The sequence below is a fragment of the Ahaetulla prasina genome, chromosome 9 (assembly GCF_028640845.1).
Source record: "Ahaetulla prasina isolate Xishuangbanna chromosome 9, ASM2864084v1, whole genome shotgun sequence".
In the NCBI taxonomy this organism is placed as follows: domain Eukaryota; kingdom Metazoa; phylum Chordata; class Lepidosauria; order Squamata; family Colubridae; genus Ahaetulla; species Ahaetulla prasina.
The window spans coordinates 34,388,830-34,412,034 of NC_080547.1; the positions used below are offsets into that span (position 1 = coordinate 34,388,830).

At 41.5% G+C, this 23,205-nt stretch overlaps 1 protein-coding gene across 4 annotated transcripts in view; it reads right to left on the reverse strand.

Annotated features, from left to right (window-relative positions):
* The window catches only part of DOCK5 (dedicator of cytokinesis 5), a 180,050-nt gene that overhangs the window by 87,860 nt on the left and 68,985 nt on the right, over positions 1-23,205 (reverse strand). For all 4 annotated transcript variants that reach the window (XR_009156501.1, XM_058194703.1, XM_058194702.1 and 1 more), the window contains exons 11-23: positions 21,670-21,742; positions 19,731-19,873; positions 18,635-18,760; positions 18,338-18,462; positions 16,516-16,614; positions 12,471-12,543; positions 9,940-10,043; positions 8,194-8,380; positions 7,318-7,415; positions 6,516-6,605; positions 4,773-4,873; positions 3,292-3,426; positions 1,095-1,206 (exon numbers count right to left, since the gene is read on the reverse strand). Coding sequence is in view for 3 of the 4 variants with exons in the window: in XM_058194703.1 (XP_058050686.1) it covers positions 1,095-1,206; positions 3,292-3,426; positions 4,773-4,873; positions 6,516-6,605; positions 7,318-7,415; positions 8,194-8,380; positions 9,940-10,043; positions 12,471-12,543; positions 16,516-16,614; positions 18,338-18,462; positions 18,635-18,760; positions 19,731-19,873; positions 21,670-21,742 (1,466 nt within the window). In the remaining variant the exon portion in view is untranslated. The remainder of the gene's footprint in view (positions 1-1,094; positions 1,207-3,291; positions 3,427-4,772; positions 4,874-6,515; positions 6,606-7,317; positions 7,416-8,193; positions 8,381-9,939; positions 10,044-12,470; positions 12,544-16,515; positions 16,615-18,337; positions 18,463-18,634; positions 18,761-19,730; positions 19,874-21,669; positions 21,743-23,205) is intronic.

Sequence of the window (23,205 nt, forward strand, 5' to 3'; positions counted from 1 at the left end):
CTAGGCCTGACCCACCCCTGCTTCTGTTGTTCCTACCTCTCTTGTCTACGAAACCTGGGATCTAACCAGGACTGATTGTCCTTAGCTGGGTCTGGAAGCATTTCCTGGGGGGGGGGAGATACAGAAGACGGAGGCCTCGTCACCTCTTCCACCTTGCCTGCCTCTGGCTCCTGGAGCTAAGCCAGGGAAGTCGGCCTTGCAGAAGGGAGCCCTGACGGCCCTTCCCCCTCACTCTCTGAGTCACTCTCTGGCAGGGGGCCAGGCCCGGGGGTGGGGGGGCTGGAGCCACAAAAATCATATTCCACTGCTGGAATGGCCTGGGAATAGCCCAGACCTTAACCCAATTGAAAATCTATGGAGTCGACTAAAGAAACTTGTTAGTCAGAAGCGACCCACCAATAAAACCCAGTTAACAGAAGCCATCATTCAATCTTGGTTTCACATTATAACAGCTGCAGAACTAAAAGACTTGGTTCACTCCATGGTAAGACATTTTAAGGCCATAATTCATGCTAAAGGTTGTCCAACTAAGTATTAACTGACATATTAACTGATAATTTTTGTATATCTTGTTTTTTTCTGTGGTGATAATTTTTGTGTATCTCATTTTTTCCTCCGTGTTTCACTTTTCTTCTTTATACTCTAATAGCAAATCCTTCATAAAAGTTATTGCATTACATTCTTGATTAAATTATCTTTCCATTGATATATAATTTTATGGTATTATTAAAAAAAAAGTGGTTTTATTAGCTAGTTTTAGAAAATACACCTTTCCAAAAGGTTTCCACAATTTTGGCCACTACTGTAGAACCTCAACGCTCAGAACTTCCAGCAGTATGGTCCTACCAACTGAGAATTCTGAGAAGCCCAACATGTTGGAGAAGTCCGTGGGTGGAGAAGGCTCTGAGAATGAATTAGATCAAGGGTAGGAATTCAGGCTGCTGGTCTAGTATACTTTAGGTCTGCTTCAGTGGTGGGTTGCTACCGGTTTTGCCCTGGTTTGGAGGCTCCGCCCACCCGCACAGACACCATCAAATACGCTCTGCACAAGCTGTTGCTGCCACAATAAATTCAGACAAGTGGTTTGAACCTACCTTGATTTTGACAGCTTCTTCAAGCGGTCTATCCATGAGGACGTTGAAGGAGAGGAATAGCTTGCGAATGGCATTGTTAAACTCATCCCCATCTTCACTTTTGCCATAAAATCTGAAAAAAAAAAAACACCACAAAAAAAAGTAAGGAAAGTATGCAGAACATGGCTTTTGAAATTCCTTTCGACCCCTTTTACCAGCAGAGGTTAAACATTTCTCAGTGTAAGTGAAGCTGGAAGAAGAATAGGGCAGGTTGCATAAGCTGAAATCTGGGCCACGTTAAAGAATGGGATTTAGAATAGGGCAGTTACTAACACCCAAACTGCAGTTCAATTGCCTTCTCCATAGGGATGCTCTAAGGGAATTGTGGATGCGTGAGTGGGTGTCCCCCTCCTTTGTAGATTTCAGGTTAATCTGCTCTAATTTTGATCTTGATTCTTCTTTTCCTGGCTTCTCCCCATATCTGATTTGACCCTAGTCTAATCATGTTTTGGGAAATTATCCTGATACAAAAATTATCCTGATACCAAATCCCTTTATATAATTTATAAATGTGCCAATCCCTAGATTGGCACATTTAAAGAGTAAGAATATCTACTTGCAAGCCGTGATAGCTCAGGCTGTAAGGGCCGTGATAGCTCAGGCTGTAAGAAGCCTGTTATTAGAACACAGCAGCCTGCAATTACTGCAGGTTCAAGCCCGGCCCGAGGTTGACTCAGCCTTCCATCCTTTATAAGGTAGGTAAAATGAGGACCCAGATTGTTGGGGGGGCAATAAGTTGACTTTGTAAATATACAAATAGAATGAGACTATTGCCTTATACACTGTAAGCCGCCCTGAGTCTTCGGAGAAGGGCGGGATATAAATGTAAATAAAAAAAAAAGCCACCGCTATTTATTTCTGCACTGCTCATTTATTTTAGTTGCCAGAATCTTGAGGCTGAAAGCGATGAGAATTTGAAGGCATGAAAATAATACTTATTTAGTACCTCCTCAGCAGGGGTGAAATGCTCCCGGTTCGGACCGGATCGCATGATCCAGTAACGATGGGGGGTGGGTAGTTTGGAGAACTGGTAGCAAAAATCCCTGCCCCCCACCACCACCGCCCACGCCTCGCTGCTCCTCTTCTCTGTCCCTGAAGCTCTCGGTGGTGATATAGCTGCAAACGGCCTTAAATGACTGCCATGGCACTTCAAAGGGCCGCACTACAGCTGATCAGCGCTGTAGGTGGCTAGTAGACAGGTGCCTCTATTTTTAAAGCGGGTAGATCGGTGCGCTCCCAAGTTTTGCATCCTTTATTATTTTTATTAATTATTATTGGCCATGCCCATTCAGTCACCTGATCACCAAGCCACGCCCACCAATTAAGCCACGCCCACAGAAACAGTAGGGAAAATTTTTAGATTTCACCCTTGCTCCTCAGCCACTGCAGCTGTAACAATTCAGTGACCATATATTAAAATAATAGCCTTCCATTTCAATGATGGCCAATGTCACTTGGCTCAAGCAGCCATTTGTCATGCAAACTAATGATAGGATTGGCCCTCACACCACCCCAATTCATGCTGAACTGTTCCGTGTTTTCTATATCTCTCAATTGTTGACTGTAATCATTAGCTGTTAAGCCTGCTTTTAGATCCCAAAACAATAACAGCAGCAACAAAAGTTGTTAAATTTTAGTGGTGAAATCAAATTTGGCATAAAATCCTCATCCTTCATGGATCCAGTGTGCATTTCTCCATTTGAATAATATAGTCAGAGAATCCAAATTAATGGGCAGGGGGTATCACAATGGCCTCGCAGTTAAAGACTCTGGGCTTTTTGACCAGAAGGTTGTCTGTTCAAGACCCAAGCACCCTGTGGCAGGGTGAGTTCCCGTTCTTGCCCTCGCTCTTTCCCATCTAGTAGTTTGAAAGCATGCAAATGCGAGTAGATAAACAGGTAGCACTTTGGTGAGAATGTAAAAAGCATTCTGTGTGCCACGGCATATAGTCATACTGACCAAATGACCATGGAAGCATCTTTGGACAAAGCTGGCTCCTTGGCTAGGAAACGGAGATGAGCACCAGCCCCTTGAGTCAGACATGACTGGACAGGGGAAGCCTTTATCCTTTTTACCTTTTTATCCAAATTAATAATGGTTGCCTTGTAGCTGAAAGGAAACATTTGAATGGAGACCGATGGTTGGTTTTCTCACTTACCCTAGATAAAGAACTCTCGATTGTACTATGAACCTAAAGAGGTACTTCAAAGCTTTCAGAGCAGCAAATAGCAAATCTGTCTTAGTAGAATCATCTGCATTCCCAACATAGAAATTCAGAACCTTGGTGAGTTTCCTAATGAGAAAGAGAGAAAGACAAATAGAAATTATAAATTCAGTATCAGAACTTGGCTACTTGTTCCTTATCTCCTTGGTACCACCCTGGGTCCATAGAAGTTGTGGGTTTCAAATTTTTTTACTACTGGTTCTGTGGGTGTGGCTTGATGGGCGTGGCATGGCTTGGTGGGTGTGGCTTGGTGGGCGTGGCAGGGGAAGATACTGCAAAATCCCCATTTCCTCCCGATCAGCTGGGACTTGGGAGGCAGAGCATAGATGGGGACAGGGCCAGTCAGAATTTTTACTACTGGTTCTCTGAACTACTCAAAATTTCCGCTACTGGTTCTCCAGAACTGGTCAGAACCTGCTGAAACCCACCTCTGATCCATAGTACCTACAAGGCTACATAGATTAAAGGTAAAGGTTCCCCTCGCACATACGTGCTAGTCGTTGCCGACTCTAGGGGGCGGTGCTCATCTCCGTTTCAAAGCCGAAGAGCCAGCGCTGTCCGAAGACGTCTCTGTGGTCATGTGGCCAGCATGACTCAATGCCAAAGGCGCACGGAACGTGGTTACTTCCCACCAAGGTGGTCCCTATTTTTTCTACTTGCATTTTTACATGCTGTCGAAACTGCTAGGTTGGCAGAAGCTGGGACAAGTAACGGGAGCTCACCCCGTTACACGGCAGCACTAGGGATTCGAACCGCTGAGCTGCCGACCTTTCGATCGACAAGCTCAACGTCCTAGCCCCTGAGCCACCGCGTCCCTATATAGATAAGAGGTGAATAAAGCAACCTTCTCATCAAGCAGGCAAGTCACCATGTGGAACTCAAACTAGAACATCAACGAATATTTATTTGGCAGAGGGAGAATCAAGCTTCATTGGGAGTGCCTTAGAAATTATTCACTGGGTGCAAGTCTTCAAAAAGGCATGGAGGAAGGCAGTGGTGGGATTCAGCCAGTTCGCACCACTTCGGGAGAACCGGTTGTTAACTTTCTGAGCAGTTTGGCAAACTGGTTGTTGGAAGAAATCATTAGGGCAGAGAACCGGTTGTTAAATTACTTGAATTTCACCACTGGAGGAAAGGTGTTGCAAAGCAATCCTTGCAATTATGCCACCTCTTATTCTCTTACCTTTCCATCCCAAAGGGGATTCAAAATGGGGTGTACAAGAATCAGAGGAATTTGAACATTGTTTGCTCACCATAAGTAAGATTACTTTGCATTCACTGTGAATGCATTTGTAAAAGATCCTTCGCATGTAAGAACATTATAACTTGTTTATCAAGAGCCTGGAAGAATGGTAAGCACTGAATGACTCTTGCTGGGGTACAAAATATAGCCATTCATGAAACAGTATACTTACACATAGGCCAAGGTGGCGCTAAAGTGTTTATAAATGTAAGTTTCCAGTACAGGGTTAAAATGCTGAAACTTGATATCTCCAATCAGGGAAATAATAAATACCTAATTACAAAAAGAAGAAAAAAAAATTCATAAATGATTTAACCCAGCAAAAGAGGTATGCTAGATTTGATTTCGGTTTCATTTCTCTCCGTGCCAAGACCAAAGGACTTTATCCTTTCTGAACTGCTTGAAACAGCTGATTCAGGATTATCTAGGGCAGTGGTTCTCAACCTTTATAGTACTGTGACCCCTTTAATACAATTCCCCACGATGTGGCGACCCCAACCATAAAATTATTTTCGTTTTGAATTTATCGCGCCTGAAGCCGTATTGGCTAGCGATCTGAACGATTGCGATTGCCTTGAGGACGGAGGCATTAAAGTGGAGACTCCTCCCCTATTAAATTTATCGTGCCTGAAGCCAGATTAGGCTAGCAATTGGGAGTGATTGCAGCTGGCTTGAGAGGGAGACATCAGAGCAAAGATTTCTCTTTTTTAATTCATCGCGCCTGAAGCTGAATTCGGCTAGCGATTTGAAGAGCCTGCAGCTGGCTTGTGGAGTCAACCATTGGAGCGCGATTCTTCGACTCGCAAGTATACTTCCCATATTTCCGATGGTCTTAGGCGACCCCTGGCAAATCGTCATTTGACCCCCAACAGGGTCGCGACCCACAGGTTGAGAACCGCTGATCAAGGGGGTTCCTGTAATTCTGTATTGGTAATAGCAATAGTAACACTCAGAAATCCAATGTGCAAAGAGAAAGCTTCCTTAACTTGTTGCAATATGTGTCTCGAGGCATACTTCCCATGCCTAAACGTTTGGGGGAATAAATGTTTGTGTGGTTGCACAATATCAAGTGTGAGTATTATAGAGGTGGTGAACAATCCCATTTTCTCAATAATACCCTTGACATCTTAATCTATCCATTTTTTAAACATACTTTCATGATTGTGCATCAACATCTAGGTTTTATATCCCATCCTATCTCCAGGGTCTCAAGGCAGCTTATATGGGAATTTTACATTTTATACTCACAGACCTGAAATGGGGTGGACTGAAAAAGAAAACATGTCCTATTGAATCAGAATTACCAGTTTGTTTTCACAGATGAAAATGGAACTGATTGGACCTACACTGTAGCTCAAGAAAATACAAGTTCCTAATTTGTTAGCAGCGTCCTTCATAAACCCATCCTCAAATTACTGATAGGTGATTCAAATATCCATAATGCTAAAGTCTCTTAATTGTTCATCTGAGGATGCAGAAAAATTAGGAGATTGGATCAAATAAATAGATCTTTCTCTCATAGATCTGAGCCATGTTAGCTAGGAAATTCTGGGAGTTGAAGTCCACGCATCTTAAAGAGAATGAGAAACAGTGTAGTGAAGTGGTTGGGATAATGGATTTGAACAAATGAGCTCTAGTTTCAAGTCCCATTAATTCTAACTGAGCAACTTGGGCCTAATCACTCTTCCTATCAATTCAATCTCAGATTTTAATGGCAAGGTTGTATTAATGGCCTAAAAATAGGGAAAGGTCTGATGGATAGTGCCCTTGAGTGTCTATCAATGAAAGACATCAATAGAGCACTTGTTAAAGCAAACACTTAATATAGAGGATGATAGGGAAAGTGATTGTCTGAATTGACACTACTGGTTAAAAAAGACACGATGACGGGCATCCAGATAGATGGAAAACTTACCAATGCATCAAATACAAGAAAATCATAGGATTCATTGTCAGACATCTCCATCATTATACTGAAAAGTGCATCAAGTGTATCTTGTAGAAACTAGAAAAAGGAATAAGAAGGGAGTCGAAGATAAAGAAAAGATTTAAGTTACCTGCTGGAATTTTTGCCTGATCTCTGCAATCTTTTTCCTAAACAATTTTAATAATTTGAGCTCAGGGAGTATTGTTCCTTGACTTTTTTTTCCAGTCATAAATTGTTACTGGAGAAATATCACATCAATACCATGTTTCCCCGAAAATAAGACCCTGTCTTATATTTTTTTGAACCCTGAAATAAGAGCTTGGCCTTATTTTCAGGAAGGTCTTATTCTGGGGCGCATGGAGCAAGTCGGGGCTGTTTTTGCTGTCTTACCTGATTTCCAGCTCTGTCTCCCTAACCCTAACCAGAGGAAATGGCGGGGACCACATGTGGTTAAATATTTTTGGGGAGGGCTTATTTTTGGGACAAGCTTATTTTTTTTTGAGGGGGGTCTTATTTTAGCACATGTGCTCAAAAGCCTGATTGGGCTTATTATCAGGGGATGTCTTATTTTCGGGGAAACAGGGTACTAAAAAGAAAGTGATGATTTGATATGACTAACATAGATAAATTTGTGGGATGAAAATAGTCAAGAAAAATACGACATTTCTCCTCCAAACCAAGAGAGTACTTACTTTGTTTCATGTTGTTCTCCCAAAATATGTTAAATGGGACCCTGGTCCTTAAAGACTTACCCATCCCAAAGGTTTGCTCCCATGTGGCCCCTTCGTACCTTAACAATTTCTCCTCCTTCCACGTCCATCAGCTTCTTCAGGTTGTGTCCTATATGCTGAGAGTTCGAACGCCAATTCAACAATCCTAGCAAGTCAACTGGCAAAGGTAAAGTAGCAAAAGTCAGACCACAATAAGGAATAGGTATATGAGTTCCGGCAATGGTCTTATTTAAGAAAAAGTACCAACAAGAGTCTTATTTTCTGGTATTGAACAGCTTTTTTGGAAAAGAGATGCAAAGTTGAGTGCTGAAAACCAGAATTTCGTTTTTCTGAAAATCACCACTTTGGATTGCTCAATGTCTATGGAGATTCTCAGTCATCCAGGCCATGGTTGTCCCAAAGGTGCTTTTTCAAGAGGCAACTGGACTTTCTAGTTTTTCTTTGAAGACGTTTCATTTCTCATCCAAGAGCTGAAGAAGCTGAAGAAGCTTCTTGGATGAGAAGCCAAACGTCTTCAAAGAAAAACCAGAAAGTTCACCTCTTGAAAAAGCACCTTTGGGACACCAGTTTGAATTGTTTTAGAATAAGCAAGTTTCTAGGTTTGGGGGATTGAGAAGATAAACATCAGGGTAATCAGGGAAGATTAAGTCCAGTCTCAGAAGACAAAGGATGACACAAATATTCTGTATATATAGGGGTGAAATGCTACCGGTTCGCTCCAGTAGTGATAAAAACTACCGGTTCGAGTGAACCAGTAGTAAAAAAAAAAGCTACTGGTTCAGGTGAACCACTTTGAAAGACGTATGCCCGAATTACAGGAAATACGGAGAGCAATGGCTATGTCCAATGTTGTTATACTGGTTTCATGGGATAGTTCAAGATGTCCAATCACAACTTGCCTACCATTTTTCTAATTTGTCCACAGCTGAACCTACCATTCTGTGTCAGTTTTGTCGAGCAGATGAGTGTTGCAATCTGAAAGCTGTCCTTGGTGCTATCTTTATTCAGAGTAAAATTGGCCGTGTGTTGCTTGGATGCAACTCCATCTCTGTCTTCTACCTCCATCTTGGTGCTGGGAAGCGTCAAGTAAAACTTAGCATCTTCCATTTTTTTGTTCTCACCCTGACAACAGGAAACAAGGGACACCAAACCAGCATTAATTATTAACAGTATTGAGTATTAACCTTTAATAGTCGAGCAACAAGTGCAATAAATAAACAAGTGCAAGAGCTGTGGTGGTGCAGTGGTTAGAATGCAGTATTGCAGGCTAACTCACAGCTCACTTTCAGGAGTTTGACCCCAACCAGCTCAAGGTTGACTCAGCCTTCCAGCCTTCCAAGGTGGGTAAAATGACGACCCAGATTTATAAGCTAGGCTGATAAAATCAGAAATAAGGAGGTGATAAGCCGCCTGGGAAAGCCAAGGGAAATCATCAAACGTATAGAAAAGTGAAAGAATATTTTGGACGTGTGATGCAACACCCAGAAAAATACGGCATCCTTCACTTAAATCCTCCAGGCAAAGTTTGAAGGCAAACGAGGTCCGGGCAGAAGAAGAACATCATGGCTTCAAAATCTAAGGGACCGGTTTGGACAAAACTCAACATCACTTTTCTGTGCGGCCGTTAATAAAAATAGGATTGCCAACATGATCGCCAACGTCTGATGATGGATATGGCACAAGAAGAAGAAGAATAGACTGACTGTGTAAACCGCTTAGAGAGGGCTGTAAAGAACTATGAGGCGGTATATAAGTCTAAGTATTATTGCTATTGCTATTTTTCTAAGAAAGAAGAGTGTAAGAAAGAGTGTCATAGTTTCTTTTACATATACCCAAGTCAGCGGACTCCGAAACTCAAGGGAAGCAACACAACCATACAGGTCCTTATACAACAGACACACAAGCATTCAAGGCTAGTACACACTGCTCACTATTCCATTTTTTCTCAGTCCTGCTCCATCACCATCTACTGCTCTTTCAACTTCTACTTCTTAGGAGTTCTACTGCTGGAGAACAAAATCTCTTTCTATTTTGCTTTTAGGCTGGTTCAGACCGTTTTACGAAAACACACACCTCCTTCCCGCTCTCCCAAACACTAACATCATCACTCCAACACTGTCAACCCCCAGCTGCCTCTCTGTTCAACTTTTATAGCCCTAGGTGGCTGGGCTAGCCAGGAAGAGGTCTTGAGAATCAGCGGTTCTCAACCTGGGGGTCGCGACCCCGTTGGGGGTCGAATGACGATTTGCCAGGGGTCGCCTAAGGCCATTGGAAATATGGGAAGTATACTTGCGAGTCGAAGAATCGCGCTCCAACGGTTGACTCCATAAGCCAGCTGCAGGCTCTTCAAATCGCTAGCCGAATTCGGCTTCAGGGGCGATGAATTAAAAAAGAGAGAAATCTTTGCTCTGATGTCTCCCTCTCAAGCCAGCTGCAATCACTCCCAATCGCTAGCCTAATCTGGCTTCAGGCGCAATCAACTTAATAGGGGAGGAGTCTCCGCTTTAATGCCTCCGTCCTGTATTAAAGGGGTCGCAGCACTATAAAGGTTGAGAACCACTGTCTTAAATGGACAGGACACGAGCAGTCTAGGTGTTGGCTATTTTGTAGGCAGCCTGTCTTTCGCAAAGAGATTTGAATGGATTAAAGAATCGAAATAAATTTTTAAAAAAACCCCATACCTTGTAGACTACTAAATTATGCCTGCCATCCTGCAGAGTGGTGCCGTCTACATTCATCAGCTTCAGAAAGGCCATCCCAAAAGCCCGTTCGGATTTATCTCTTGCTGCAGAGAAACAAACATCAGCAGAAATCTCCTGTTAGTGCTTCCCCCCCCCCCCACTGCATGATGCACCCAGCAATTTCACGGCAGATATTTTCTCCTGTACAAAAGGCATTTGGGGCAGCGGTGAGGAATATGGCTTCACCTACATGAACGTGGTGGCTCAGTGGCTAAGATGCTGAGCTTGTCAATCAAAAGGTCGGCAGTTCAGCAGTTCGAATCCCTAGTGCTGTCGTGTAACGGGGTGAGCTCCCGTTACTCGTCCCAGCTTCTGCCAATCTAGCAGTTCAAAAGCAAGTAAAAAAATGCAAGTAGAAAAATAGGGACCACCTTTGGTGGGAAGGTAACAGTGTTCCGTGTGCCTTTGGCATTGAGTCATGCTGGCCACATGAGCACGGAGATGTCTTCGGACAGCGCTGGCTCTTTGGCTTTGAAACGAGCACTGCCCCCTAGAGTCGGGAACGACTAGCACGTATGTGCGAGGGGAATCTTTACCTTTTACATGAACTACAAAACTATATTATAGTCTGCTGCCTCAGCAAAGCTGGCTGAGGAACTCTGGGAGTTTAAGTCCACAAGTCTTAAAGTTGCCAAGGTTGGAGACCCCTGTTCTGTTGTTTAGGTAAAATGCATTTGTACTGTCCCTTTGCAAAACTCATCGTAAACTTTTTTGCATCTGTATTTATTTAATTTAGGGGCAGCGCAGTGGCTCAGTGGTTAAGATGCTGGGTTGTTGGCTGGAAAATCGGGGCCCCAGGTTCAAGACCTGAGAGCCATGTAATAAGATGAGCTCCTGTCCTTGTCCCAGGCCTCTGCCAACCTAGCAGTTCGAAAGCATGCAAATGCAGGTAGATAAATAGATACCACTTTGGTGAGAAGGTTACAGTGCTCTGTGAAGTCATGCTGGGCCTTTGACTGTGGAAATGTCTTCTGATAGTGATGGCTCAATGGCCTTGAAATGGACTTTAGCACTGCCGCCTAAAGACAGCAATCACTAGCGGAGTAAAATCTGCAGGGATTCCTTTAACTTGTATTTATTTAATTTAGATTTTTCCTTTCGTGCAAGAGTTCAGAGGGGCAATTGTGGCTAGTGGACATCCTCATCTCACTGGATTATTGGTTTTTTGTGATGTAATGTTTACTTACGTGAACCTCTAAATACTTCTCCCTTCGGTGGATAATACTATTTTGGTTGCCCCAAGGAAAGGCGCTTGCAAGTTAAATGCCAAAATTGAAGGGTTGATGCTGTAAGGCATCGTGTCTGTCTATTCAAAGAGATTTTTGATAAAAATAGAGTGAGCATCCTATTTTGGAGCTCTTAGCTGATTTGAGGGATTTCAAAGAGAACAGCCAAACGCAATTTCACACCATAAGTATTTGGGAACTGTCACTGTCTTGTTTTAATCAAAATTGAGACACAACATGATTTGCTTTGCTTTTTTTAAGACGCACTGACGTCATCTCAGGATTTAACAAAGTCGTGCACACATACAGGGAGCCAATTTAGGTTAATGGTTGCTTTTGTTAAATAAGAGTTTAAAGAGTTAAAAAAGAAATAAAGAGTTATAATAATAATAATAACAACAACAACAGAGTTAGAAGGGACCTTGAAGGTCATTTAGTCCAACCCCCTGCCCAGGCAGGAAACCCTACACCACTTCAGACAAATGGTTGTCCAACATCTTTTTAAAAATTTCCAGTGTTGGAGCATTCACAACTTCTGGAGGCAAGTTGTTCCACTGATTCATTGTTCTAACTGTTAGGAAATTTCTCCTTAGTTCTAAGTTGCTTCTCTCCTTGATCAGTTTCCACTCATTGCTTCTTGTCCTGCCTTCAGGTGCTTTGGAGAAGAGCTTGACTCCTTCTTCTTTTGTGGCAGCCCCTGAGATATTGGAAGACTGCTATCATGTCTCCCCTAGTCCTTCTTTTCATTAAACTAGACATACCCAGTTCCTGCAACCGTTCTTCATATGTTTTAGCCTTCAGTCCCCTAATCATCTTTGTTGCTCTTCTCTGCACTCTTTCTAGAGTCTCCACATTTTCTTTGTAAACGAATGTTCCAAAGGTGCTTTTCCAAAAGGCAACTAGACTTCCTTGTTTTTTTCTCCCCTTGAAAACTTCTCAGCCAAGAAGCTTCTTCAGTTCTCAGAATTAAAGAAACTCCTTGGATGAGAAGAGAAACCTTTTCAAGGGGGAAAAAAAAATGAAAAAGTCCAGTTGCCTTTTGGAAAAGCACCTTTGAGACAACCATGACCTGGATGACTGATAATCTCTATAGACATTTGCTAACAAATGGTTCAGACAAGCACAATTTGGGGTGGAAAAGTAAAGAATAATTCAAAGCCCACAATCTATTCTTTCCTTTGTTTTCTCTCCAAACCCTTTTGTGCTTCTAAATCAAAAAAGATATTGTCATTCTTTCATGCTTACATTCTTGGGATGAACGGTGGCGGAAAGTAAATCTTAAATGGTAGCGGCCAACCTCTTTTATCTCTATGGAGACCTGTATGTGATAAGAAAACAAGTAGTAATTTTATAGAAATGATGAACAGTAACAAGCATGGTGAATAACAAAGTATTTAGAATTTCAGGTGAATCTCAGTTAAACAATTTCCCCCTCCCTTTTCTCTTCCCTGTTTATTTGGTAGCATTTCCTCATTTTATAAATCCGTATCAGTGGTGAAATGTAAAATTTGCTACTACTGGTTCTGTGGGTGTGGCTTGGTGGTTTTTTTTTAATGTGACTGGGTGGGCGTGGCCAACTTTTTTTCTTTTACTTTTAAAAGCATTTTTGTTGCAACCTCTCCTGCAAAGAGGCTGTAGAAAAATTGCTCTTAAAGGAATCAGGCAACTCAGCTGGGATCACCAGAACCCTTTAAAAGCAATTTTTTTTACAGCCTCTTTGGCCAAAGAGGCTGTAGAAAAAATGCTTCTAAAGGGTTCTGACAATCCCAGCTGAGCCGTGTGATCATCAGAGTTTTTTTTTTACTTTTAAAAACATTTTTTCAGCTGAAGAAAAATGCTTTTAAAAGTAAAAAAAAAAAAAGGCTCTGATGATCTCGTGGCTCAGCTGGGGTGGGGTGGGGGGTGGGCGCAGGGATTTTTCCTATGGGTTCTCCGAACCACCCGCTGCCATTGCTACCGGATCAGGCGATCCGGTCTGAACCGGGAGCATTTCACCCCTGATCCATATGCATTTTTGTTTTAGCATGCAGGTAATCCTCAACTCACAACTGTTTATTTAGCGACTGTTCAAAGTTACAACAACAATGAAAGAGTGACTCGTAACCAGTTCTTGTGCTTACAACCATTGCAGCATCCCGACAGTCAGTGATCAAACACTGAGTGTTTGGAAACTGGTATGTATTTACGATGGTTGCAGTGTTCCCGGTCATATGATTGTCAATTGGGACTTTACCAGCTGGCTTCCAACAAGCACTATCTATCTATCTATCTATCTATCTATCTATCTATCTATCTATCTATCTATCTACCTACCTACCTACCTACCTACCTACCTATTTATTTATTTATTTATTTATTTATTTATTTATTTATTTATTTATTTATTTATTTATTTATTTATTTATTTATTTATTTATTTATCACATTTCTATACCGCCCTTCTCCGAAGACTCAGAGCGGTTTACAGCCAAGATAAAATCGCACAGAAACAAACGTTAAAAACATTATTAAAAATCTAATTCAAAAATTGGCCCAATAATTTTAAAAACTAATAAAATTATAAAATAACCCTAATAAAACCACCCATGTTAAAATTGCGATTAGGCCAACCCTGCACGATGGAACAAGAAAGTCTTAAGCTCGCGCTTAAAGGTCCGGAGGTCAGCGAGTTGGCGTAGCTCCAGAGGTAGCTCATTCCACAGGGCAGGAGCCCCCACAGAGAAGGCCCTCCCCCTAGGAGCCGCCAGTCGGCATTGTTTGGCTGACAGCACCCTGAGGAGGCCCTCCCTGTGGGAGCGCACAGGTCGATGGGAGGCTATTGGTAGCAGCAGGCGGTCCCGTAAGTAACCCAGTCCCAAGCCATGGAGCGCTTTAAAGGTGAGAACCAACACCTTGAATTGCACCCGGAAGACCAGTGCAGCTTGCGCAGGAGAGGTGTTATATCCTTTGGGGAAGCCAGATTTGCTTGATGACTACAGTTTGTTTAACAACTGCAGTGATTAGATTAACAAACATGGAAAAAAGAGTCGTGGTAGCAGGGGTGAAATCCAGCAGGTTCTGACAGGTTCTGGAGAACCGGTAGCGGAAATTTTGAGCAATTCAGAGAACCAGCAAATACCACCTCTGGCTGGCCCCAGGAGTGGGGAGGGAATGGAGACTTTGCAGTATCCTTCCCCTGCCATGCCCACCAAGCCACACCACGCCCACCAAGCCACACCCACAGAACTGGTAGTAAAAAAAATTTGGATTTCACTACTGCGTGGTAGCATAGTGGTTTGAATGCAGCATTGCAGGCTAATTCACTGCCAGCAGTTGAATCCTGACCAGCTCAAGGTTGACTAAGCCTTTCGTCCTTCTGAGGTCAGTAAAATGAGGACCCAGATGGTTGGGAGCAATATGCTAACATTGTAAACCACTTAAGAGAGAGCTTTAAAGCACTAGGAAGGGTATATAAGTCTAAGTGCTGTTGCTAAAAAAAAGGTTGTAAAATTGGCCATAACTCACTAACCACTGCCTTGCTTACAAACAGAAATTCTGATTTCAGTTGTGGTCATAATTGAAGGACTGCCTGTAAATGACAGCGTGCACATCTGCCTGATGTATCTATTTTTATTAGTTTCCCTTAATACGTAATGCCTGTATAATACGTCACTCTGCTAAACAAATAATTCCCTCAACACTGTCGAACTATTTACTAAATCTGCACTACTATTAATCTTCTCATCGTTTTCATCACCAATCTCTTTCCACTTATGACTGTGTGACTGTAACTTTTTGTTGCTATCATTAAGGGTTAAATTGCAACCTATGACCATCATTTGTGTTGTAAATGTTGTACCTTTGATGAAGGTATTTTTTTCCTTTTTCTTTTATGTACACTGAGAGCATATGCACCAAAACAAATTCCTTGTGTGTCCAATCACACTTGGCCAATAAAATTCTATTCTATTCTATTCTATTCTATTCTATTCTATTCTATTCTATTCTATTCTATTCTATTCTATTCTATTCTATTCTATTCTATTCTATTCTATTCTATTCTATTCTTACACTTTCCCCTTAAATACGAACATTTTTATACGATATTCAAGGTAAGTGCTTTGCATGGATGAAGGCTAAATGTTCCTACCGCCGACTAGAAAAAACAAATTTGTTAGATCCTTATGTTAAAAAGAAAACCCAATTCCTCACTCCCCCAATCCCCCCAGCCTAGATTTTCAGCTATGGAATTCCAATTAACTCCTCCATTAAAATACTTGCCTAATTCTACCTGGAGCTTTTAAAACTGACTGTAGCACATTTTAAATTGCCTGTTTAAAAACCTGACAAGATTTGTGGGAGATTGTTCTCTAGATATCACTGATTTACAGCAATCTGAAGCCATTCTGTTTAAATGCAGGATGTAATTTCTAACTTTTTAAAAAAAAATAATAAGATAGCCAAGTTGAGTTGACCACAACCATTTCTTTAGTCATTGTCTTTTTAACATCAGGAATTCAGGACATACTTTTTCTCCCATTATAAAAGTTATTGGATAGAAACAGAAGACCAACTTAAAGAAAATTAATTTCACCCCTGCAGGAAAAAAAAACCCACCACCAAAGTCACTTTTTAAAATCTTAGTGAGCTATATAAGGCATATTTTAAAAGATCTCATACATTTAGGTGGGTACAAATTCACTGCAGGCTGATTTGTTATAATTTTCTTGGCAAAGTATTTTATTATATAGAAGTATGAATCTGGTTTTTTTTTGGATTTAGATGCTTCCATTCAAGTCTACTACCAGAAGTTTGGTATACTTCTGACATGGTATACTGAAAATAAAATAGATGATCTCCTACCATGGGCAGGGGATAGACTAAAAGACCCCCAAGATCCTTTCTAACCCTATTATTCTATGTTCTGTGTTATGACTTTTCTCTAGGCTGTTACAAGTTAAGATTCCATATTTTATAAGGTATCTGATGCCATTCCCTCTTCAAGGATAAATCCATTCCAGTTTTCATACTTGTTCTACTCTAATAACCAACTAACATTCCAATGGCTATTGAACATGCTTGCAAGCTGCTTCTCTCTCTTTAATATTTTTTTGAAAAGTCATTGTTATACTTTTCCAGATATTTGAACTCCACCAAGCTCTTCTTACATCTAAATGTTAGTTGTTTGGCTGCACAAAAACCTATGTTAAGATAAGTTAGGTTGCTAAATGTCTATGAGATATATATCGCACATCTGTAACACTATAAGGATGTATCCTAACCAAGTCAATTTCCCATTAGATAATCTCACCTTTACAGTTTCATACCAGCAAGGTTGTTTGACTTGGTAGTAGACAACTGATTTGTATTCTGAAATCCCTTCATAACCAGCACCCGGATGGATAGCTTTCTTTGGAGCACATTGGAAACGAAAAGCAAAAGGAACAAAGGACAGAAAATGAGACTTAATCAGTGACGGGAGAGAAAAACTTTCAGTTATAAAGCAAAGTTTTCACATAACTACCAAAGAGGGGCCAAAATATTCCACAAATTGTAGAAGCCCTTTCAAATTATGTAATGTATAGGGTCCTTGGTGCTCTCTGAGCTTGGTGGTTTTCTTGCAGATATTTCATTACCAAACTAGGTATGATGATGGTACCCCACAGTTCAACCTCTGAATGTTGTCTTCCATCAAAACTAATGTATGTTAACATTCATCTGTTTTACTAGTGCTTACTAGTTTTGAAATGAATGCAGCTACAAATGGGAAAGAAAAAAAACCCAGAAGCTGCTAAGGTAAAGAACTCAAACCCACACACCTGGATATTATCCATGAGTGGGAGAAAACAGAGTTAAAGCATGCATTCGGTGAGTGAAAGTATTTTAATAGATCAGGGGTCTCCAACCTTGTCAACTTTAAGACTTGTGGACTTCAACTCCCAGAGCTTTGCTGGCTGAGGAACTCTGGGAGTTGAGGTCCACAAGTCTTAAAGTTGACAAGGTTGGAGACCCCTGTATTAGATGATCCATTTATTGATTAAAGCATCCACTTGCAGTAGTTCCTGCACAATATTTCTTTCTCTTTTTTTGGGGGGGGGATGTCCAATTTACAAAGCGACTCTGGGCAGCATAGAATAAAACCAACAATGAAAACATTCTACAAGACACAGATCAATAGAAATAACACAAGACCACAACAGGGAATGCATCAGAATATTATACACAATCGTCTGTTACCAGATGATCCCAGGCCTGCTCAAAAAAAAAATCCACATTTTAATCTAAGGACTTTGTAGATCAGACGTGTCAAAATGTGGCCAGTGGGCCGGATGAGGCCAGAGGACCAGATCCGGCCTGCGATAGGCCCAGAGTTGTCCCGTCGGACTGTCCTGCAGTCAACAAGGGACCAGTATGTGCAACCCAGGCCTTAGCCCACCCTAGCCACTCCCACTCAGTCGGCTGGTACAACCAGGCCACCCCCCCCCAGCCACCCCCCAAGGGCAAACAAAATCCTCATATGGCCCGCAAGGGGATTGAGTTTGACACCCCTGTTGTAGATGGTTCCAAGGATTGGTAAGAAGGTCCCAAAATGTTCCCAACTTTGGGGAGAGAGAGACAGAACATGTATGGATTTCTTTGGCTTATCTACAACTTTGTTGCTGTTAGTTGCAAAGTCGTGTCCGACCCATCGCGACCCCATGGACAACGTTCCTCCAGGTCTTCCTGTCCTCTACCATCCTCTGTAGTCTATTTAAGCTCATACCTACTGCTTCAGTGACTCCATCCAGCCACCTCATTCTCTGTCGTCCCTTTCTTCTTTTGCCCTCAATCTTTCCCAGCATTAGGCTCTTCTCCAAGGAGTCCTTCCTTCTCATTAGGTGGCCGAAGTATTTGAGTTTCCTCTTCAGGATCTGGCCTTCTAAAGAGCAGTCAAGGTTGATCTCCTCTAGGATTGACTTATTTGTTTGCCTTGCAGTCCAACAGACTCACAGGAGTCTTCTCCAGCACCAGAGTTCAAAGGCCTCAATTCTTTGGCGCTCAGCCTTCCTTATGGTCCAACTTTCACAGCCATACATTGCAACTGGAAAAACCAGAGCCTTGACTAATTTACTAGTCTGGAAATCACTTCCTACCTCTAAAATGTTTCCATCTTCATCATGAACAGACATGGTGACCTCAACGTTCTTAGGAGTCTTCTTTTTCCCTTTGTCGAACTCTCCATGCATCAGAGTGACATAGATATCATTCCGAACTTCACCTGCAAATAAAAATAAGGGAATTATAAGAACACTATTTTGTTCAACTTAGAAACTGGAAGACAATCTTTACTCTTTTCTTCCCACCATTCGGAGGACATCTGCACTCAGCTATTTTTATTTTTATTTTTAAAAAGATGTAATCTCATTCTTGTCTTCCCTTGAATTACTCACCAGGCAATATAATCTCTGGGAATCCCATTTTGCGGGCAACAGCTGTTGATCTGTCAATGAGATGAGAAAAATCCTTCTGAACCTGAGCTAAATCACCAGGCAGCAGTTTCAGAGAAACCCAGAGGCCTAAAAGGGGACAGAGAGCAAAGAATATAACAAAAAGCAGCATTAATGCTATTGGAAAAAAGTAGCAGCCCATGCAGATTCGAAAAGGAAAAAGAATTGTGACTTCCCCAAGTGAGTGGAGGTTAAAATCGAAATGTCTTTTTTTTTGTTTGTTTGTTACTAGGGCTTTTTCCTTTTTTTACTTTTTTTTGGGAGGGGGGGATAATAAATATTGGGGCTGTTTTTATAAAAATTAGTGTTGTGGTTAAGACTTTTCCGGCTCATGTGTGCATGGCAATTTTCACAGGACATGATTTGAAATCGTGCAGGAAGGATCCATGATTTTCTTCTCCTCAATAAATTCAGTCCCGTACTTTGAAAAGGGTCCCAACGGGGTCTGTACTTAATGATTGTTCTTAGGATTTCCGAAGTTCAAAGGTGAAAAATGAATGTTTACGCATCGCAAATGGTATCATCCACGCAGAGAAGAGAGCCAATAGGAGAAACACAAACTTGGTAGATGTTGAACTTCACAGGACGGCAACATATCTAACCACGTACGCTCCTCCGTGTTTTATTTTGACTTTTGGGGATTTAGTGGGGAAAAAAGTTGTCCCTCTTGCTCATATCAAACAGGATTGATTTAGGGATCTCTTTTCACGTTTTTTTTTTCCCTTTGAGAACATTGTTTCTTTCACGCCACACTTCCAACCCCTCTTGCAATTGCCCACTAACATAATTTTATTGTAGTTTGTTACCTACACATCATCAACGTGCCAGCTAAAATTGTGTGGCTCTCCCCATTCATCAGGAAAAATGAGTCAAATGGATGAAAGATTTTCTGAGCAGTCGTGCAGGAAGGACCCAAGTCAATGTCCTTGACCAGTGAACCATCCAAAGCCATGAATGAGTTTTCACCTCAAAGGAATGTCCCTCCCTCCTCCCCTCCCCTCTTTCCAATGCTTCCAGGAGCCATCTTTCCCGTGTGTACCTTGCCCTTTATGATTCACTTCCTTGGCGGCAATAACTTTGTTGAACACCAACGTGAGGGGTTCATTCTCTCCAATCACGTGAGACGTTATTAACGGTGCCATGATTAACTGCCGTTGCCTGATGTATGTTTCCATGGCGATCCTGAGGAGGAAAGGAGGAGAAAAAAAAGAGGGACATTTCCAGATTGTCAACATTATCAGATTATGAATAAAAATAAAAATAAAGATTCTTCTTGCAGGAGGAAGATCTGAAAGACCAGGTTAGGAACAGATCTTCCTCTCTGACCCTATCGTTGTGGTCACTTAAAGAGTAAAATGATGAGTTGATGGCACATCATCCATCCATCCACCACCACCCAACCCATTGTTCAAATGTTGCAGGGACCGGATGAACAAGAACAGCTGGTAGATCTCTTCAAGCTGATTGGCAAAACTATTTAGTCTCATAACAAACGTAATTTGTTCATTCATAGGAATGGTTGAGGGTGAAAGCCATATTGGGGGGCTAGGGGCAGAGTTGTAATTACTTGTGTGCCACTTCCTGTGTCTCTGCACATGAAAGCCCTGCATTATTTTAGCCCTCTTTATTTTAGCCCTGTCCCATACAGGGAAGGTCTAAACACGAGTTGCATGCATGCCGGTCTGAATACTAAAACACCGTCTCTTTCCATCTTAGAATTCTGATCAAACATAATTCCAATCAAGAAAGGAAGTGATTCTATATAGGCCTGTGGCAGAAGCTTCCTGAGATCACTTCTGATACCTTCTGTACCAAGACATATTCCTTGTGTGTCCAATCACACTTGGCCAATAAAAAATGCTATTCTGTTCTGTTCTATTCTATTCTATTCTATTCTGTTCTGTTCTGTTCTGTTCTGTTCTGTTCTGTTCTGTTCTGTTCTGTTCTGTTCTATTCTATTCGTCTAGTCTAGTCTAGTCTAGTCTAGTCTAGTCTAGTCTAGTCTAGTCTAGTCCAGTCCAGTCCAGTCCAGTCCAGTCCAGTCCAGTCCAGTCTAGTCTAGTCTAGTCTAGTCTCTCTCCACAATACGGACAAAATCAAACAGGGTGTGTGGGAAGCAGCAGGATATCTGAATGATCTGATCTCCCCAAAACAAAGAATAGCTTTCTTCAGAGCCAGATTTAATATTCTCCCCTCAGCACTTCTCCAGGGTAGGTATAAGAAAACACCAATAGCAGTCTGTATAGGTGGTAAAGGAGAAGTCGAAGATATCTCACATGTCTTATTGTACTGTGAGTTATACAGGGTATGTAGGTCAATATATATTCTCCCCTTCCTAGCGAGATTGCCAGGGAGGACAGACGACTTTTATGTAGACTTTCTCCTCCAAGACTCAAATCCGGCTACTACACATGCAGTGGCAAAATTTTGTGTCGTTGCAATGTCCACAAGAAAAAAATTGGTTACCGAATTATAGATGTCAACTAATGCCAACTGTTTGGAGATATATATATAACAGTTATGGGAAAAATACATTTATTCACATACCTGACGGTTCTCCATGCATGTAAATTAGGAAGGGACCCTATTGGGTGAGATCATGTATTTTAATCTTAGGAACGGTACTAGACACGATTGATGTCAGTAGTATTTTAATTTTAAGTTACATAACAGATAACTGGTTTTTATCATAGATTTTATTTGATATGTATTATTTTATTCTTGAATTTTTAATTGTATATTTACTGAGTGTTTTTTATTTGTTCTGGCCTATGGCTGTAATAAACTTACTTACTTACTTCTATTCTATTTATTCTATTCTATAAATCACATTCACTGCTTCAAGTTAACTTACAGGCTTTGTCTTAGCTTTATCCCACTTCTTGTCTTCAACCTGCCCACTTTCTGGAAAGCATATAGATATGATCACCCCAAAAAATTGTGCATTCTTTTTTTCTTTTAGAATTTTAACTACTCACTGCTGAAAAGGAATAAAATGCTGCTTCTCTTCATCGTCCACCTTCCCATGAATGATATCGGTAACGTCCATCACTAAAGGGGGAAAAAATAGGCTTTTACTGATTACAGCAAAAATGTCTTAATAGGTTGGAAACTCTTGGTATAAATTTCAAATCTGTAAAAAAAAAACCATGCCTTCCAGATGTACTGATTCACCAATTTCCAGAAATCCCATCCACATTATCAAAGGCCATGTTGGCTAGGCCATTCTAAAGTCTAAGTGTTGTGGTGCCCTAGCAGCCTGCGGAGCTGGCAACGGAGTCAGACAGCGATGAGGCTGAGGAAGAACATGGGCCAGTCCTGGAGGCTGGGGAAGGCCGGATGAGGGCTCTGTGTCGAAGGCAGAGGTGGGGCCAGAACCATCAGGGAGTGATGTGCGGACTCCAGAGCCTCCAGAGGCTGACAGTAGTGAGGCAGAGGAACAGGAGGAGGCTGTTCCTAATGCACACATGAGAAGAGCTCCCTGAAGGCAAGAGCAGCTCAAGCAAAGAGGAGGACTTGGGAGTAAGGCCAAGAGATTATTGGCCCCTCCCATAAGACCAGCAACGGCATTTGGGCTCTTTGCCGGAAAACAACGTTGATAGCTTTGTCTTGTTGCATTTGTTTCCTATCTAAACTTTTGCCAAGAAAGGCCTTTGGCAGTTTGTCTAATTGGACCAAGGTTGGCGATAGGACTGAGGAATTGTGTTGGGAGGAATTTGCTTTAATTTAGTTGAACTACGCTGGGAATGAAATAATTCTCAGCTGTTCAAATAAAGTTTGTTTGTTTTTTCACAGACTGAGTTTCCTACTACCTACTTGGGCCTGGGTCACAACAGTAAGATCATAAAAGCTACTTGAAACAAAGACTTTAACCAAATGCAGGAAACATTGGTTGGTTGACCATCTATCAATCATGCAAACAGATACAACTATTTATTTCAATGATTTGGAAATAATTCACACAAAGTAAGGAGCATGCCCTACTTATTGGTTGGTTGGCTGGTTCCTTCCTTTTTTCATTTAAGTGATTGATCTGGCCACCAATCTCACAACAGCAACTTTATGTGGAGAACAGAAAACCAAAACCAAACGACAACCCCCACAAAAGCTGCTCTGATCTCTTGGCCAGTTATAAAAAGGATAGCAGGATTCAGACCATCTATAAACTTCCATTCAAGGTCTTCTCTTAGCACGAAAGATTTAGAATAAATTATTATGGAACAATGACTTAACATATTTTCATTTATCATAGGCATACTAGCATATTTGTATTTGGAACAGCTTTACAAAGTAGGTTCCTCCTTATATTGTATCTCTTTATTCGGCCCAGAAAATACTTTTAGAGGACATAGGAAAAGATAGCTATTAGGACAGCAATAGTTTGTTGACTTGCCCTAAATATATTTTTTTAACCCTGGCCATGTCCTCACGACCTCTTAATCTCATCCATAGCTCATTTGAGAGGAAACATTAGGTTGTCCTTATACACACCAAGATCAAAGTAGTATTTGTCC